The following is a 19,493-nucleotide window of genomic DNA, read 5'->3' as shown; positions in this document are numbered from 1 at the left end:
GCATGTAGGCCCTGATCCTCAGCAGCTGACAGTTTTCTGGGAGCATGTGCATTGTTCATTGTAAGATTGAGTATCAGACACACAGAAAGCCTCTCCTAATGTTTTATTGTATCTCTTGAGTAACAAGATTTTTCTTCCCTGGTGTGAAATGTCTTTGTGTTGATACTGTTCAGAGTCCACGCATGGTGCGAATTCCCTTTTTTCCCATGTTTACTTGGAAATTTGCACAATAGCATTGTTAAGATTCTTTCTCCTCATCTTACCTCTGATTTGCTTTCCTTGTGCTACTCATCTGTTTAACTAGTCAGGCAGATGTGGCGGTGGTGAGCATGGCTTTGTTGGAAATGCAGTGTAGAGGTCTTGCTCAGATTCACGGCTGCTGTGTTGAACCATCTTCAAAGCTCTGGGGGATGTGAAAGTGCTGTATGAGTAGTATTTGTCTAACTTGTGTCAGTAGTAAAACAAATTTAAATGGAAGCATTTAAATGACAGCTGTTAATCATGATTTAAATCACCACTAACAGGCCTTGATTTACATTGTTGTTTTTTTCTTGCTATGCAGTTTTCCATTTATTTGTTTTCATACAGCCAGATTTGTTCTCAATCATTGATTAAATATGTTTTCTTTGCAGTCAGATACTCAGTCCTACATGAAATCTGCTGTTGCTCTTTATTGACTGATAGAAGACACTTCACATGTACATGTTTGCTTGGGCAGGACTGTGTCTGTGCAGCCCTTACAAAGTGGATGTTACTGCTATGCCCATTGGGTCAGTAGCACAGATGGGGCTGCAATGCAATGCTGTTGTGATGTATGTGAAAGCTGAGCTGCCCAGGAAAGTAAAGATGTTTTCTTATTTATTCCAGAGAGAATTTAAAAGGCAGAACACTTCATCCTTTAATCCACTGTTGTTACACCTCTGATTTCAATACTCAGTTGTTCCATTGTTCAGAATCAATTCTGCTTCAGTGTGAATAGTCATATTTTGAAATCAAAGTTAACAGATTTTAAGGGAAAAATATGTTTCATTTAGTGCAAAATGATGCTACAATACACATTTTAGTTCACCCTGGTGAGTGGGTTGTGGTTAATGGGAACTGCACTTGGTTTTTTGGCTCTAAGAGCACATCAAACCTAGTCTTTACAGAGCATGTGGTGACATCCATGTTAAAAAAATGAATGAAACCAATCAGAGAGTTGGTTGAGTCAGCTCCACAGCTTTTCAGTACCTCCAGGGGTGCCCACCTCCCTGGCAGCTTGGCACAGGGGCTGACAGCGCTCTCAGGGGAAAAAACTCATCTCCGACCTAAACTTCCCCTGGTGCAACCTGAGCCTGTTTCTTCTTGTCCTATCTCTTGTCACTTGGGAGAAGAGACCAACTCATCTCACCACAGCCTCCTGTCAGGGAGCTGCAGAGAGTGCTCCTGTCTCCCCTCAGCCTCCTCCAGGCTCAACACCCCCATTCCCTCAGCCCCTCCTCAACACCCTTGTGCTCCAGCCCCTTCCCCAGCTCTGGCACCCAACTCTAAACGTACTCCAGACCCTCAATGTCTTTCTTGTAGTGAGGGGCCAAAAGCTGGACACAGTGTTCAGTTATATGCTGGTCCCCACTGCTCTGGCTCCCTCCCCAGACCTATGGCTCATGCAGCATTGCCAGGAGCTGTGAGGACGCAGCCCATCATAGTGCTAAGGCACCCATTGCCCTTCCTCCTGGTGACCAGGCAGAATGGGAGTGAGTGCAGGTTCTCTCACCTACCCAGCACCCTCTTTCCTGCTGTGTGCTGCTACCAAACTCTTCCTATTTGCTGAGCCCTGAAGAAACAGTGACGGATTCATGATAAATGTGCTGAGTTGGTTCAAGTTTTTCACAAGGATCTCACCAGGTCCAACCGGGTTTGCTTTTTCCTCACAGGGTGAACTGAATGTTGCTTCCTGGCCTTTGGCTACCTGGAGCAACCTCGAGGTAGAAACGTCTTTCTACTGTGTAGAGCCTGGTCAGGACAAACTGTTGCGGTGGATTTGGGACTGGGCTATGCCTGTTCAGGCTTTCTGGAGCCAGGTAGTATTGCTAATGATGGATGTACAAGTCTATTCACCAGCTGATCTGAGCTAGTGAATATATTTGTCCTGGTAGGAGCTGGATCAGAAGAGTTTTGGATTGTCTTGCCCTTACAAAAGCTGTCTAAGAATGTCAGGCTGAACTGAAACCCCTACATTCCCTCTCCCTGCAGTAGGGTTGTGCCGTGCCCTGGGGAGCAGGCATCCTCTTCCTCTAGTGCTCTTGGTAAAGGCTTAGCTTGCTGGCTGCTCTGTAATAGGGAGAAATGTTAGTATTCATAACTTTAAGGTATAATGTAGTGAAATAGTCCTTTAATTCCATATGATGTGGAAACTCAGGTGCCTTGAAACTATACCATGGATTTACTGCTGCCAAATGGTGTGGTGTTGGAAATTAAAATATATGTTTTTAAAAAAAGGAGTTGAGAAGAGCTGCATTAGGGTGGCTTTGACATGATAGATAAGCTCTGTGAAAAAAGGCTTTTGCTAAATTCTCAGTAGGTTTATTTATTTTGCTTTTTGTTACGTGCTAACCAGGCACCACTACTATGGAATTATCTAAAGTGGCTTAGGGATCCAGCAAAGCAAACTGTGGTCCTGAGAGGATGATGCACTCTCTAGTCTGGGGCTCAGCTGCCCTTTCATCCTCCCTTATGCCTCTTAACATGATCGACTATCTCTATCCTTCATTCTTTTCCTTTCTGAGACAAAAGGCAACAGAGCCATGTTGTTATGGATTATCCTTAGGAGTGTTTTATGGCTTATGATCCCCATCCTTTCACAGAAATGTCTGAATAGTGTAGAAGCTATAGCACTATTCCTGCAGATCTATCCTACTCCTAAACTTGTATCTTTAGGTGTACTTTACCCTTTAACTTTGAACGGCAGAAGGAAGCATAGCAGAGAGCTGCTTTCCCTGGACACAGCTGAATGTTGAGCTTGCACTTTGACTGTCACAAAATAGAGCTGAATATTTCCCTGGTGCAAAAATAGTTTCATTAGATTTCAAGTCACCTGAAAATCTCTCCAGTCCCTGAAGGAAGAGTTACTGCTACTGCTTACTATTACAGCAGTTTCATGGTGATGTTTTTGCATCTATTTTGTTTTATTCCTAATCTTAGCAATTTCTGGCCAGTTTCTTTGTGACCTTTAGGTCTGAACTATTCTTTCTCTCTTTTTTTCTTCATTAAATGGTCACACATAGTGTTGTGTATGTTATGCCTCTCTTTCTCTCCTCCTCATGCTCTCCCAGTAATGCTCTCACTTTGTCCCTCATGGCAGTTTCCAGCCCTGCATCTATTTTGCCCCACTCTGCAAGGCAGCACAGAGTGGTATGTCTGAAGTTTTTTGACTCAATTTATGAGCAGCAAGTGCTTTTATCCAAACCATGGTATGATGAGTTTACCTTGGCTAAGGGCCAAACTCAGCCACTCTCTCGTGCTCCCCCACCTCAGCAAGGCAGGGGAAGAAACTAAGAAGAAAAAGCTTGTGACTTGAAGACAGGAAGATCACCAATTACTGTCATGAGCAAAGCAGCCTTGATGTGGAGAAAACTAATTTAATTTATTGCCAACTAAAATAGTTTTGGATAACAAGAAACAACTCAACTTCATTTCTTTATTCCCCTGTGTCCCCCTCAGCGTCACAGAGGGATGGAGGTTGTGGTTTGTCTGTAGCAGCTCCTCGCTGCTGCTCCTTTCCCCTGCTCCAGTCTGGGTCCTTCCCACAGGTGACAATTCCTTGAGCAAAATCTGCTCCAGCATGAGCTCTCCAGAGGATATGATTCCTTCAGGGAATGTCTACCTGCTTGGCTGGGGTCTCCCCATGGACTCTGCTCTGACACCTCAAGAACTTTCTCCACCTCCTTTATCCCTGGTGGGGCTGTTTGCAGGGCACACTTTCCCTTTTTCCATCCCTCATTCTTCACTGCTCTGGCATTTTTACCCATTTCTTAAATACAATTTCCCAGAGGCACCATGAGCTGCACTGAGGGGACCTGGCAAGAAGCGGCCTGCTTCCCTCACGGGCTCCCGCCGCCCACAGGGACGGCTACAGCACACAGGCCTCGTGGCAAATCCAAAGGGAGGGAAGAAAACCCACATCACTGTGGTTGTTTTCAAGGTTATTTTATGTGAGGTTTTTACATACACTTTGGTAGTGGAGCCACTTTACCATTACAAATCATTGTTGCTACCGCAACAGGCCTCAGAGCAGTGGTTAGGATTCTTGGGTCCCACAGCACACGATGGACTCTGCAATCACCCTCTGGGAGACTGTCCCTGCTAAAAAACCCTCAAATTTGGAAAGCAGGGGAGACCTGTTATTATTCTCATTTTTAGGGGAGGGAATTGCGTGTGGAGAATCAGAAAAAAACCTCGTTGCCAAATGCTGGCCCAGAACTTCAGCCAGCACTCATCCTTCCAGATCTTTGGGTTTTTTACTTTTCCTTTCTTACTTTTAATACAAGAAATGTAGTTTTCTGGTTAGCCAGTTCTGCTTGACTTCCATATGCTCCTATAGACTTAAGGGCATTACAAAATAATAGTTTCTGTAGTGCAATAAAAGATTTCCAGAAATATGATGTGATGGTGCAAAGAATGACAATAGACTCCTGGAAAAGTTTTGGAGATGGTGTGCAGCAGGGTCTCAGCACCTACACATTCAGCCTCCTCGAGTGCCCTCACGTTAGTGATTGTCAGATTTTTTTGCTTGTACCCCTGTACCCCTCTCTCACCCTCAGGGGAATCCTTGAGCCTGTGCAAGTTTGTTTTGAGACAGCAACACTGTGGTTTTTAGGATTTTGTGCTTTCAACCTAGAAAGTATCCACATTTCCTCTTTTATGAGACCATTTAGATCAATCTACATGGATAAGTTCACTCCCACTGTACAGTGAAAGCGTGGGATCAAATGTGCTTTTTGCAAACCTTCCATCGTTCCTTGCTCAGTGGAAATGAGAAGATTAACAGCTCTGTTAATTTGGGAAGGTCCTCAGTGAGACACTTGAGTTGACATCATGGGAGTGTCTTGCTGTCTTTCTTTTTTGCACAGGGATACCCCAACAGGAGTGATACGGACATGGGAGTTGTCAGTGTTGCACTTTATTTTGCAAAGACAATTGCATATGTGAGGGAAGCTGATTATAGGGTTCCCCAGTGCTCCAGAGTAGTGCAGTGATGTATGGGATGTAACTAAAGATCCAGTCTTTTATTTGCAAACCTTTTCTAGCAGCACTATGTTATTTCAATGTCATTTTCATGTTAAGTGGTTGAATCTGTGTGAATAGATCAAAAAGAACCATTGCCTATCCACATTAAGTGCTCTCATGTTCATTTGTGTGCAAGTTTAGGTTCTTAAAAGAAGACAACAGGCACATTTCCATGCTTTATTTTTTTAATTTAGGACAGATTGATGGGTTTTGGAATAAAGTGTAAACCCTCAACAGTTTGGCACATGGAGAAACTCAACTTGGAAAAAAAGAAAGGAAAATATGGAAAGCTTATAAATCTCAACTTGGACTTACTTCTGAGTGTGCTGTCTTGTCTATGCATTTCACCGTGTTCCTACAGAGTTTCAAGCTCAGATATCTTGGTCATATTATATTATTCCTTGTAAATTGTGTCTAGAAAAATGACACCTGCTGGGTTTTTCTTCTCTTCTCTGTGGATAGCTGGAATTTGCAATATGGAAGTTTGATAAAAATGATGCCTTATGATTAGTTAGCAAATAACTAATGTGTGAAAATTGTTTACCAAATAAATTGAGGTTCTAAAAATAAAATCTGAGGCTGGAAAAAATTATTCAGGCCCCAGTTACAATCAGAATTTTTCCAGCATTGAGCGACTGTTGACAAAAGACTGAGTCAGGGAAACTTGATCCATTTTCCTTTGGGTGGTTAAATTTTAAACCTGGGACCGTAAAATTAGAGTACACTCTGGTCCTAGGTAAGATCTGTGAGTTATATATGAAGTATTCGACTTCTTGAATTCGTTATCCTCCTCTCTGCCTTCAAAAAATGCTACATAGATCTATTAGATCTGACTGATAAACCATTCCATTTGAAATAAAGATCTTTGCATGTGAGATTTCCTGGCTGAGCTGTGGAACATTAAGTTTATTTATTAAATTGTAAGTGTTTGACAAATAGCTCTAGTTCTTAAGGTTAGATTTTCTTTGAGCTGAGAGCACACCTGTGCCATTTCTCTGCAGCTGCAGTGCATTGCAACTCAATTGTGTGCCTGAACCTTTCGTTTTATGCACTTTCTCCTTCCTTTCTTTTAACTGAGAGAGAGCACCCAAAGCTGTCTTTTACTGGTGAGTGGAATAAGGGGTGAAGGTAAATGCATGCCAGGCTTACCAATGCCATTTGTTCTTGTAGTGACAGAGACAACCATTCGGGTGAGGAAGCTTTGTGCATTCCTTTAGTGAAGCCAGGAGAGAACAGCAATGTGGAGAGTGCACAGTGTCTGTGGTGGGAATGCATATCTGGGAAACAGAGCTGAAGTGTCTGTCTTGTTTGTTTGTGCCTAGAACAGAGAACTTGTGTGAACTTTTGTGTTTGCTTGTGCAGTACATTTCTAGAAGAATGAGAAAAAAACCAAGAAGAGGTAGAAAAAAGGAGAGGAAAACTTGGTGTAGAGAACTTATGGAGAAGGAGCTTCTGGGTCTCTACTCATGGAGATGAGTATGATCATCCACTCCTGTACAGTCTGAATAGAAATTGCTATCAATATTAATCATTGGAATAAGTTAGGAGGTGTTGTTTGGTATTCCTCATATGAATATAGGTTAGTGCAATAAGTGTCTCATAAAACACTTCATTAGGTACCTTGACAAGTTTTTCTCTGCATTTACTCCTGCTGCCAGTATTTACATCTGTAATTTTAAATCTAAACTTGTGAAATTGCCTTTTTGCCACTGTTAACCTCAGGACTAACCAGTCTTCACAGGAAGTTAGTTCAGATGAACCATCAACAAGGCTAAACCAAAATTTTACTACATTATACGTTAAATATATATATATATATATATAGTCAGCATTGCAGTAGACATAGTTGGTATCCTCCTTGTGCTCTCTATGTAGTGTAATGTGTGTATGCTGTTACAGCATGTGGACCTGCTCAATCCACAGTGTAAGAGAAAGCAAATGTGTTCTCAATTGTATTGAAAATACAGTTTGTAACTTTAAAAAAAAAAAAAGAAAGTATTTATTACAATGCCAGTAAATGCCATTAATGTTGGTTTGCAAAGCAGAAACAATCTGATACCTATTAAGCAGATCATGTTGCTTTATGAACATTGAATAGTCAGGAATTTTTTGTGGTACCAGGCAATGCTGTTAGGGGCTAGTCCAGCAAAAGGCCTCCCCAGAGAGGTGGCTGCTTGTTCTCCGGGGAGATTTCCACTCACCTTAGATCCTTCATATTCTTATGCTGTAGTGAGAGAGGGATTGATTCTCCCTGTGCTTCTATGTGATAGTAACTTTCAAAACTGCATCTATGTAACAAATAACTTCAGAAGTCTAAAAGTTGCCAATAACGAAGGTCTTAAACTGTGATTTCGTTGGGATGTGAATGTTGCCACCTCTTGCTTCCAGATCTGTAGTTGTGCAACTGGGTTAAAGAAGAGCAATGGACAACGAGACTTACCTGAACCAGATTAAACTCATGCTCTCTGTGGTTTTTTTTCCTTTCCTGCAGCTCAAGCCAGGTCAAAACAGTTGCCGAGACAGTGACAGTGAAAGCGCCAGTGGGGAATCGAAAGGTTTTCATCGAAGTAGCTCTCGGGAAAGACTCAGTGACGTAAGTAAAACTCCTGCAGCCAAATACTGCTCAGATTAACACCTGGTGTAGTTTTTTGAGGGGCATAAGTCATTACAGGATTTAGTTTCTGGGATGGTTTGATGCTAAAATGCCTTTCCCTTTCTGGGGTGGGGAGAGGAAGAGGTGACTTAGGTCTCCTGCCTCCAGTTGAGTAAACTACTTAAAGCTTGCTACAATGTCTGTCTGTGTGAAAAAACACATTCATTTTGAAATAGATGAAGACCATTTAATGGAATTAAAATGCTTTACATAGTTGAGAAGTGAGAGGGCCTTTTTTACCCCAAGTGGGGAAAGAAAGAAAAATGTATGTATTTGGGCTAAATACTGTCTTTATGAAAAGTATTAGTGTCTAGAGAGACTCAGCTAATTTATATATAATGAATTGATATAACATGGCCAACAATAGCATAAGCTCTGCCTTTATTGCTCTACCTAAAGTTCTTTGTAAGGTCCAAAGATGGCAGCTCTGTGGAGAATGTTTTTCTCCATTGAAGAATGCTGACCATTCACTCAATGACACACATGAGTTATTCTGACATATGAATGACCACAGAAATCTTTTTGTTGCTGCAATTAGATAATTATTTATTATGTGTACCATTACAATCCTTGAGTGTTTTAGTCATGGCTTGGGGTCCTCTGTGCTGCATGCTTTACAACACAGAATATAAAGACAGCCCTGTCCCAAAAGAGCGTCTAAATTGGGGATTTTGTAGGTCAGAGCCTTTGCTGGTAAAAGCATGGATAGCTACATCATTCAGACCAATTTGTATCAGCCAGCAATCTGGCCCTGCTTTTAGCTAACCCACTTTTTGGAAATGGGGATTTTATCGATAGCATGTCCATGTAGATTTGGATGACAGATACCAGATGGTGTCCTCTATAGGCCAATCCAATAAAACTGAACGGAGTAGACATTAAAAGAAATACCTTTGTAAAGGATACATTTCATTGTGCAAATTAAAGCCTGAAGGCACACAGCTAGCTATTTTTGCTGAGTTGTGCATATCACTGGAGCAGCTGCCTGACTTGGGGTTTTCTCCTGTGAAGGTGAGAAATCTGTAGCACTCTCTCTTGTCATCCCTTTGTCATGTTATTTTAGAGGTCCGTCCTTCCCCCTGAGCCAACCTTTATGGATACATTCAGCTGGACACATCAGAGCCTGCCCTTCACAGCTCTCACTTGGGTCAGTCTCAGGGCTGTAAGGTATCTTTGGAAGAGGAGAGTGAAACCAGAGGAGAGAGCTCTGCACAGGTAGCAGTGGATGGCAGCAGATCATCAGCCTGTCACCATTGCTGTCCCAGCTTGCTCTGAGCCCTGTGGCAGCTCTGAAGTCAGTGCAATGAACTTCACAATTACACTGCACCTTCCAGGAAAAAATTTCACAGCTCCTTACAAACATGGTTTTAATTTAGCCTTGTCACTACCTTGCAGTGTACTGAGTGGAGAGCTCTGAGGCTTATTTGAGCATCTCAGCAGCTCAGTGTTGTAGTGCCAGACCTAGCAGCGAGACCAGAGTCCTGGTTCCCCTTTCACCAATCAAATGCAATTTGTCTCTGATGTTTTTACAATGCTTTCCCTTTGTGTTGGCACTATGGCAAATGAAAAGGAAGGGGAGAGCAAATGTGACTTCCCTAGTACACCTGGGAATCCACACAGGGATTCACAAGTTGCTCAAAAGGAACATTATGTAAATATAGGTGAAAATGTATATTTTAAAATGTTATGCATAATTTGTTTTGCTTAATAAGTAAAGTTCCTTTATGCTTTGATAATTCATTGCAGTACAAGCATGTCTGTCTGTGCTCTCTTGTTGCCAGTTCGGCTGAGATTTGAAAAACATGCACAAGATAACTCTCACCTTCCCTGAGTATATGGTGGCCTTTTCCAGACTCTTTCAATTAGGAAGAGTGAACACTGTTATGCATTTTTCTCTCTCCCAAAGACAAATACCCCATGTTTTTAAGTGACAGACCCTTACAAAATGGTAGTGATACTTCCACTTCCAGCTGTGGGTGAACACGCCTTGAACTGTCCTGTTATGCACAAAGATGCATCAAGAGCTTAATGAGGTTGTTATAAATATCCTTTGAGGGAGTGAATTGTCTTATGATACCTACCCATTACTGTCCAGAAAAAACACTGCAGACAAAAGAGTAAGTTTTCTCTGGAGATCCTTTTCTGTTTTTACAATTACTATTTTTTTTTCAGAGGAAATATGCAAAGATATAAAATATTGCAGACAGGTGAACCCTGGGGTCAGGAAGGAGATTTTGGACATGAAATACAATGGCTCTCCACTGATGTAGCCTGACAGCACTGTAAGATTAAGCATGGCTACTGCATGGAAATCTGTATAATGAATGAAGTGCATATACTCCAGGTGGATGATCAATTTTCAAATCCCTAGCTGTAAGCAAGCTATGCTAACTTCATGTGCTTTAATGTGGAGCCTAAGTCATAGCTTAGTGACAGATGCAGAATGAGGGAGGTAGTATAATGAATATCCGGTTGCAAACTGACATGTCAGTGGCTTCGTTCCCTCTCTTGTCAGGTATCTTTCAACTCTGCATATTGTAAATGTACCCACAGTCCTTGGATAACTCAGATTGATGCAAAGTGTGTTTACAAGAGATGACTCCTTTCCAGGCTAATGAGATCCAAGCAGCTAATTTGCAGCATTTGCAAGAGAGGTGGTCAAAAATGAAAAGAAGATAATTCAATGAAAAGACCATGTTAAACACGAGACTTTTCTCATAATGAGGCTTGAAATAGCATCAGACAGGAGGAAGAGGAATATCCGATGTTCTTGTCAGATGCAATGCAGTGAGACTGATTTCCATCAACTCCTTTCTTTGTCCTCATCTCTCACACGTGTACACACACGCACACACCCCTCTGTGAGAGAACATAATTAGCAGAGAACCTGACCTCTGCTCGATTAGGGATAATGATTGCTCCAGTGCTCCATTGCAAGCCTTTGACAGTGACCTAATACAGCTCCCGGTTTGGATTTCATAAACCCACTTCTCTCTGCCTTTCTCCCCTATATAGTATTTTTTGGAATGACAACTTGTTTTTTTTCCTTTATGGGCAGAGGTAGCTCCAGGGGCCTAAAAGAGAAATTGGAGAGCTGCTCCTCCTTTATATATAGGGTGCTGTAGTCAGTTTGATCTCATCAAAATCTTGCCAGTAGTAGAATTCATTTTGTTGAGATTTTGCTTGGAGACAAGATGGCAGTGCTTTCTCTTTTCCTCAGCTTGGAGCTCAGTCAACTCAGTCAACTTCTTTTCTTTCTGTATGTATTTAATTTTAATTGAGTCTTCCCACTTCCCCAATACATGGGGTACTTTTTAGCCGTGATTTTGCAAAGCAACCAAGAGATTACATGAGGAGAACCTGAGAATTACAGCTAACCTGGATGGTAAACACAGAGTATTCAGGGGTTCAGCCACCTCTAAGCAAAAACAAAGGAAACTGATTGCTTTGGTGCACGTTCCTAAATTCCTAATGTACCATAGAGCTGAAATTCACTCTCAACTCTAAAGTCATTGGTAGTCCAGTTAAAAATCTGATGTCTGTGAGATGACCCTTGCTCATTGTTTCAGTCCCAACATGCAGAGGCAGCGCGAGCCTGGGCTGTCAGGAGAGGGCTGACGAGCTGCCTTGGGCACCCTTGGCCCTGCCTGCTGCATGTGTTGGTGGTTGCAGGCTTTCAGCAAGGGGATGAACAGTAAAAGCCTCTCACATGTGGTCATCAACTGGGAGGCAGTACAGATCTTCTGCTCTTGCCACACAACAGAAGCATGGACGGCCTTGGCTTCTGGTTGCCTTTGCTGAACGAGGAATCACAAGCTGGGGGAAATACCACCATTCTGTCTGGAATGTTGCTCCAGTTCTTGAATAGGGAGTGGGACAGGACTCTTTCCATTTGTGCCCTGCATTAAAGGTCTTGTCTTGGGCTCTCATCAAAGCTAACACACCATTTAGTGTGTGCTTCCCTTTCCCCAGTGCTTTGTAGCTCAGTGCTTATACTGCCTTGCATACTTTGCACTTGAGAATAGGTTTCAGCAAGGTGTCTGTGAAGGGTAAGTCCTGGAGATCCCTGCCCACCAGGTCTGGGGCTGACTGCTTTGGGAAGAAAGATGTCTATACCCCCAGCAGTGTGATCCTGTGGGCAGATCACAGTTTTGGCCTCAAATATGGGATATTTTCCATTCTCTTCCATTCCTCCCACCTGTGTACTGAGCCCAAAGACAAATTAACAATCTTCAGGTTATGTGCTTTGAAATCCTTAGTACTTTTCCTTCTCCAGAACATCTCTGGTAATCTTGGCTGTATCTAAAGTGGAACACCACTAGCAAAGCTCTCCATGTGTTTGTGTGTGTGTGCCAGAAGCTGATCAGCTGCAGTGACTACTGCTTTGTGTGTGTGTGTACGAGGGTGCGTGTGTGTGTGTGTTTGTGTGTCTAAGGTTGGGTGCTTAAATGCTTTGTTGCATTATGTTAATTCCTCGGCAGTGCAATCAAATTCATGTCGTAATTAAAGCTGTCAGTTGGAAGGCAAGCCAATCGCCAAGAAAACACAGCATAACAAATGAAGTGAAATGATTCTGCGTGTAGCTATACAATGCTTCGCCAGGCATGAAATTAAATAAGTAATTTGATGTTGACATCAGAAATTGAAATGATACCCACTGTTCCTTCATTCAGTCAGACCTGCATAAACAATAGCCAGAACAAATATGTACAACACAGTCTTTCTCCCCACCCAGCTCCCCAAGTAATGCACAATATATATGCAAAATGGGTATAACTGTGCCTTCCAAGACCTCAAGGATGTAATTTTCTTTGGTACACAATAAACTAATGCTTACATGAGGGTTACTACATTTTTGCTCCTGGGCCAAAAGTTCTTCTCTTTAAGAAAGGAAGGAAAAAAAATACCCAAAACAACCCAAAACTAAACCAGAAGGAAAAACCAAACCCAAAACCCTGTCAATTTTAAGCAAGTGACTTGTGGTTTTGCTGATGGGCACCTGGTGCAGGCTTCTGCTGGTGGTTGTGTGAATATCAAATAGTGTATCTAATGTCGAACTTTGCAAAGGGTTTTGGAAAGTGAAACCATTACCTCTATTATAGGCTCACTTTATATAAGAGATGTAGAACCATCCAGTGCAGGATCACGACTCAGCATGGGCTTGTAAAGATGATACACAGTATCACATTCATCAGTTGGTACCAAGGCTGGGCACTGGGTGGTAGGATCCTTTCGCTATTGGGAGTTACCCAAAAAGGTGAGAAGCTGTCTTCTTGCATAGCCCTTGCTTCAGCCTATATGCTCTGTCAACACACAGTTCACAACACAGCTGACTTAGTCATTCATGCATGTGCAATACGGTCTTCCTTCAATTAAAAAGAGTTTGCAAACTGTACTATCCATATGCAGCATGCAATGTGTGAAGGGCTCTATTTCCATCCAGCAAACTCAAACTCCCTGAAAATGCACAGTTGTTTCTTTTCAGTGAAAGTCATTTGACTGCTGTGCTTGAACTGCCCTCCCATAGCCATTGCAGCATTGCTTCTGAAGGAATGGAAATACTCAGTGGGAAATATTTTGTTTGCTTTTTCTTTTTCCTTTTTTCCCTCTTTATTGTTTTGTTTTGATACTTGATCCTTCCAGAACCTGGAATTAAAAGGAGACAAAAATTACACACAGATGCAGGATGCAAAGCTGAGAGCTTTCAGCCTCTAAAGCAAGTTTTAAAAATTGTGAGTGCAAGAGTGGGGCTGGACTGGCATTTGTACACAGCTTAAAGGTGGTTGTAGTGGTTGCACGTGTTGTACTCTGTGGGTAGATCTCTGGCTTAAATTGAAAGGATTTCAATGATATGAAGCAGAAAGCAGAGTGAATAAAATGAAAGGCAGTATATATGATGTGCTTTACCAGGAAAGTAAATGCATTAGGTACTAAGCTGGAGTGAAATGGGCTCTCTACCAGGTGTTGCAGAGCTGCAGCCTATGGGCTGCAGTGGCTCACAGAACTGTTGCACATGGCCCACAAAGAGGGCTTCCTAGCTGGAAAGAGTAGCCAGGCTTGGGGCTGTGGCAGTGACCAGGTTACTCCCAGCTCCGTGGTCATGGGATGTAGAGGAAAACAGAGCAGTTGGTGTGAGCCCAGGGGCCTTGTGGCAATGTATTCCCAAATCTGCCCTGCCCTTCCCTCTGCACTGCAGTGTGCTGCTGTTGCAGGGGCACTTTCAGGGATTTGGTCACTGGGAGCAGGCAGATCATGCTGTGGGTGATGGTGGCAGAGGGAGCTTGAGGTCCCAGATTAGCAAGAGTGGGGCCAGAAAGACTTAGGGATTTATCTATTTCTGTGGTTGCTCCCCTTGCATGCTGATAACCAAAGCTGTGGGCTGCAGATCAAAAGTCCTTCATTAGCCACAGTCTACTAGATTGAGAGTGTTGAGGGACAGAAACCACATACCTTCCAGAGTTCTGGAGCCGTTTTGTTTGTTCATGTAAGGTGTCCCAACTGAGTTTGTTGATTTTATGATGTTGGTACCCATATGACTGCCATGATTTGCTCTTCTGAAGTCTTTAACCATCTAATGTCTTGAATCAAAATGCCTTCCCCTATACGTAACCTCTCTAAACCTCTGTTTTTAGTAGTGCCTTGGTGAACACACAGTAATATTCTGATTGTTTGCAATGAGTTTTGTTGTTAATTTCTTGACACAATTTGTTTCTGCTGTGCAGAGTTCAGTGAAAAGGTACCATAAGCCTCTTGTGGGGTTTTATTCCCTTTCATGTCAGTGCTACACTCCATGATCAGAACTGGAGCCAATTTGCTGTTAGGATTCCCTGTAAGAGTGTCTCAACAGGGATGACAGAGATGCAAATTCTGCCTGTTTCCAGTGGTTTGCCAAGACTGGTTGGGGTCCCTGTGCAGTTCCTGGTAATCACTGAGCTGTGTCGTTACCAGAAGTGAGGTTACACTAAGGAACAGAAATGGGAATTGAGCTGTAGGAGTTAAAGACTGATCTTCTGGACTACCCACTGCTCACTAGAGATTTACCCTCTGCGTTTTGCTTCCTTGTCCATTGACTAGCCTGGCTTGAAGCATCTCAGGTGATAGGGCTGTAGTGTTGAGAACTGTTCACCCTTTAATGTAACAGCCAGTGACCTGGATTAGGACTGAGACGTTTAGGTCTCTCACCATGTCTCTAAGAGAACCTGCTGTGTAATCCCCATCGCTTAGATGAAAAACTAATGAAACAAACCCCTTTATCTCCTTAATTCCTGTGAATGTAGAGGTTGTGATTGTGTCCCACTTAAACTGAATCTCATGATGCCTTGTTTTTAATAAGCATTTAAACCTTTTGATTCATTTCCACAGCAGTAATATCAGCTTTAATTATTTTTATGGAGTTGAGTTTTGGAATCTGTTTCACACCGTAGAGATTTCTTGCTTGGTTTTCCTTTGCTGTTTTAAAGCCTTGGTTTGTCAAACAATGTGGACATCCAAATGGGAGATTGTAGTGGCTGCCTTCTCCAGGAAACGGCACATTGACTGAAGCGGCTTTTCTGTGCCCACGCGTTCTTTACATTTCAGACTACTAATTATGTTTACAAAATGTCTCATTTTAGAAAAGCACTATGTGTGTACTAACCAGGGCCTTTCGGGAATAAATTGGCAAACAGGTCATACACTGAAAAAGTCATCCAAACCCACCGGGCTTTTTGTTTTGAAGTCAGCCTGTGGTTTTTTTTCTCTTTTCCCCCTCCCGCCTGCCCCTTTGTGGCCACAAAGCTGAGTAGCTGGAGTCCAGGGCATTGAATGTCAGCATGTCAGGGAGGCTGGTTGATGAGTGTCTGTTTAGTCTCAGTGCAGGGCGAAATGCCATCATTAATTCATTACCCAGCTGCCTGTCAAATAAATTGGCAATTACGTCCACCGCAGAAGCTTGGAATTCAGTAAATAGCACGTTACCGTCTCAGACTTGTTGAGAGATGTAAAGGGAAAAATTAAGCAACACCGTGTTTGTTTCAGTAGCAGATGACAAGGGGCAGCACATTGGTGCTGTGATGTAGTGATGAAAAGCTTGGAAAGGGCTGGTAATGAGCTATGTGGATTGGAACGTGTTAAAAACCATCACTGACTTTCCACTTTGTCTTTGTGTTTTATTGCAGAGCTCAGCTCCTTCCAGCTTGGGAACAGGCTACTTTGTAAGTGTATCTCAACTTTAACACATGTGCCTCTGAACAGCATAGCATTGCTCCTGAAGCCAAACTGCCTTGTTATTTGGAAATAAGAATGAATAACTAATCTCAGTCTGCCCAGTAGGTTAACTTATCTTTTTCTATTTCTTCCTCCACAAATGCACTGTAAGTAATATTTCAGATACGATGATCAATGTTTTCCTGAACTGATCAGGTGCCCTATTAATTACTACATACATTCCAACCGGGTCCAATTTATACACAATTATAGCAAAAAGAACCATGGTCTTACCAGCTCTCTGCTCTGAGATGGTAGGATCTTGATCTCCCCTTGTACCAATTCTCATTGGTTCACGGACTTCAAAGAGCCCATTAGGGCAATCTTGTCTCATCTCCTGTGTACCACAGCCCAAAGGACACGCCACAGTGATTTCTACCCATTGATTAAAAACAGATGATCTTGGAAAACACACATGCAACTGCATTTATGCTAGATTTACATTTTTTTTATCATGAGAAGAGGATCAGGCCCCAGCTGGTTTGATAAAGATCAGTCTTTGTTACTTACTTGCATGCCCCTTTTTTGATTTAACACTGTATTCGTACCTTTCTATTCCCACATTCATTGATATACTTTTTATTGGCACAGATAACTTTGAGTAAACTGTTTTCCAGTCAATCCTATGCAACTTCCCTTCAAGATTTGTATTTAAATTGTTCATACTCTGTTTAAATTGTAACTTAACACTGTATTCTCCAAGCATGTCTTTTCTGCATTCATAATATCTGTAGGAGAAACAGAACATTGAATATGTCCAGAAACAGGTGGGTAAAATGCAGTGAGATTTTTCTATAGCATTGCTCTCTCTATATATAATCAAAGCCTATTTCTATCTTTTCATCAAACTCCACAGAAAAATATATAGTATTTGATTAGATGATGGAAAAACTTTGTTGAGTACTTTTCCTCCATTAGTACATGATGAAACTTAGTCTTCAGAGGTGTGTGATCCCGTAAGAAAGTTGTGGGATTAAGCTGTGTATATGTAACCTTACATGTGTAAAGTCTAAAGTGCAAGCACAATCTGGTTAAAACTGGAGAAATGCCATGTCCTGCAGGATTTACACTGGACTTCTGCACAAACTGAATGTTTGTACTTCTGCCAGTGATATGGTGTCAAAAGAGCATTATCAATTGAAGTTTTGTGGGAGTTTCTCTTAATTATACCAAAGCCTGAATCAGTGTAAGGTAAGTTGTGAAACAGGAGAAAACTGATTTGCTTTTTTGGCTCTTCCTCTGTTTGGTATCATATTTATTTTAAAAGGGAGGGGATGAAGGGAAAATAATACCAAATGTCTCTACGTTTATTTTGCATTAAGGCTAAAATTTGAACGTCTTACCATAGTTCAGAGCAAATTGCTTTCCTTTGTCTAGGCACTTAAAATCAGATGAACACGTACAGACGTGCTGGGGAATGGGACAAATATATTGTGGGATGTAAGGCTTGAACATATATAGATAAGCCTTGTTCTCCTTATAGCAAGAGCTGAATATGCATGGTTTAAGAACAATGTTCAGCTTCATCTTTAGGAAGCAGAGGTAACAGAAGAGAAGCCATCTGCTGTTCCCTTGCACCATACTGTCTGTGGGTTGGTCCACTGAAGTGAAAATCTGGAAGGTGTCAACATCCCCTATGCTGCAACAAAAAGCTTGAAAGTTTCCAGTTCCCCTGAGTTAGCGATTTAGTAACAAGAAGAAACTTTGACATCATCTAGTGCCAATGTATTGGCAGTTTAAATCATACTAACTTGGATCTGTGTAGGTGGAGGAGACATCCCTTATTAGATTCCATTAATATGATGTATTTAACTACACTGTTTCTTATGTATAGTCATAGCAGTAAAATTTCTTTAACTTTCTGTTTCTTCCTGCAGTAATAGCTGAGTAGATAGAAAATACCCTTCAGTTTCTGTCTTAGAGTCGTTTTTACCCTTAGACAGTCTTGGATGAAATATGGAGAATTTTTTCTTCTCTTTTCACTTTGGAAAATTGTTTTTTAGGATAATCTTGCTTATTGTTATAAAAAAGCCCATACTATTATTAACTTACATGGGGCAAATAAAACCCAGATGTGTTTTGTGGTACCAGACAATGGGAACAATGCTCCAGAGTGATCCAATTAGCATGTGTTTCTGATAAGTGTAATTATTCTATTATCAAAGTGCAAAAGAATATGCATTTGAACTGACTTCTTTGTTCCAAAACTTTTAACTATGGAAGACAGTTAGTTTTTGTGTTCAGTGTTAACCCAGAAGATCAAAACAAGGGTCATTGGTCTCAAATAAAAGCTTTTGTCTATGGAAATTATTAATCAATATATATTGTACCTTGGACTACAAAACATCATATACTATAGTGCACCAAAGGAAACACAGGCAACCAGGTAAGTTAAAGTGAACTAACAGTAGATTCACTGGCCATGCACAGCTACTACAGAAAGCAGAAACGCAGATGGAAACAGGTTTTATTTGGAAATGAATGAACACTGAGGTATGGATTAAGTAGCTTGTATTTGCTGTTTATATCCAAGCATTAATGGAATCTTCCTGTGTTTAGGCCACATTGCCTAACATATACATAATGGAGATAATAGTTGTTGGACTTGGAATCTCCTGTAAGAATCATGCTTATGCCAGGCACTCACGTTTGATGGGTGGTGGGTCACGTGTCTGCTGAGTTTGTGGATGCTACAGCAAAGCAAAACTTATTCTTGGTTCCTTTTACTCTATAGAGAGCCCCCTGAGGGAAACATCTATAAACTTGACACTTCTCAGTAGCACAAAACCATTTTTGTAATAGCTGTATGATTGTTCCATCCAATGTAATTCATTATGAACTTGCACCAGTAGTGGTGAAGGCTGAAATCTTACCTAGTTTTGTGTTATAACCAGGTAAACTTCTGAATAGCAAAGTTAGAGACTGGATCCTTGTGTTCTTGTTGCCTTTACATTAGTGCTTCTTGAAAAGCAGTAGGTAAAAGAAAAATGCACACGATCTTGGGAGGACATTCATACTGCCTGCTTTGACAACCTGCCTTTGCTGCGAGCTCAGTGGAGAGGGATGGGAATCTCCACTGAGTGACTCAGCCTAACTTATACCAAAACAGACTTTCAGATGAGGTGCCTTCAGCAAAGTGGGGCATGTACAGCTGCCCACTGGATGGGTGCTAGTGATGCGGAGTTGTTGAGGAGTTCCAAGTACCTCTGCAAGTTTTTTTTCAGTTAGGATTAATTTATCTTCTACTTCTTTCACATGTGCTGGCATGTTCCCTAGATTCTGTTGAAAAGCCATTTTCATTGTTGCTGAAATCTGTTTCAATCTTGTCAGA

At 41.7% G+C, this 19,493-nt stretch overlaps 1 protein-coding gene across 1 annotated transcript in view; it reads left to right on the top strand.

Moving 5' to 3' along the window:
• AUTS2 (activator of transcription and developmental regulator AUTS2) overlaps positions 1–19,493 on the top strand; it is a 773,956-nt gene that overhangs the window by 340,678 nt on the left and 413,785 nt on the right. Inside the window, exons 3-4 of the mRNA XM_062012470.1 lie at positions 7,757–7,858; positions 16,075–16,110. Coding sequence (XP_061868454.1) covers positions 7,757–7,858; positions 16,075–16,110 — 138 coding nt within the window. The remainder of the gene's footprint in view (positions 1–7,756; positions 7,859–16,074; positions 16,111–19,493) is intronic.

This window comes from Colius striatus, chromosome 20 (assembly GCF_028858725.1).
Source record: "Colius striatus isolate bColStr4 chromosome 20, bColStr4.1.hap1, whole genome shotgun sequence".
Classification (NCBI taxonomy): Eukaryota; Metazoa; Chordata; class Aves; order Coliiformes; family Coliidae; genus Colius; species Colius striatus.
This window is presented reverse-complemented; position numbering and strand designations above follow the sequence as displayed.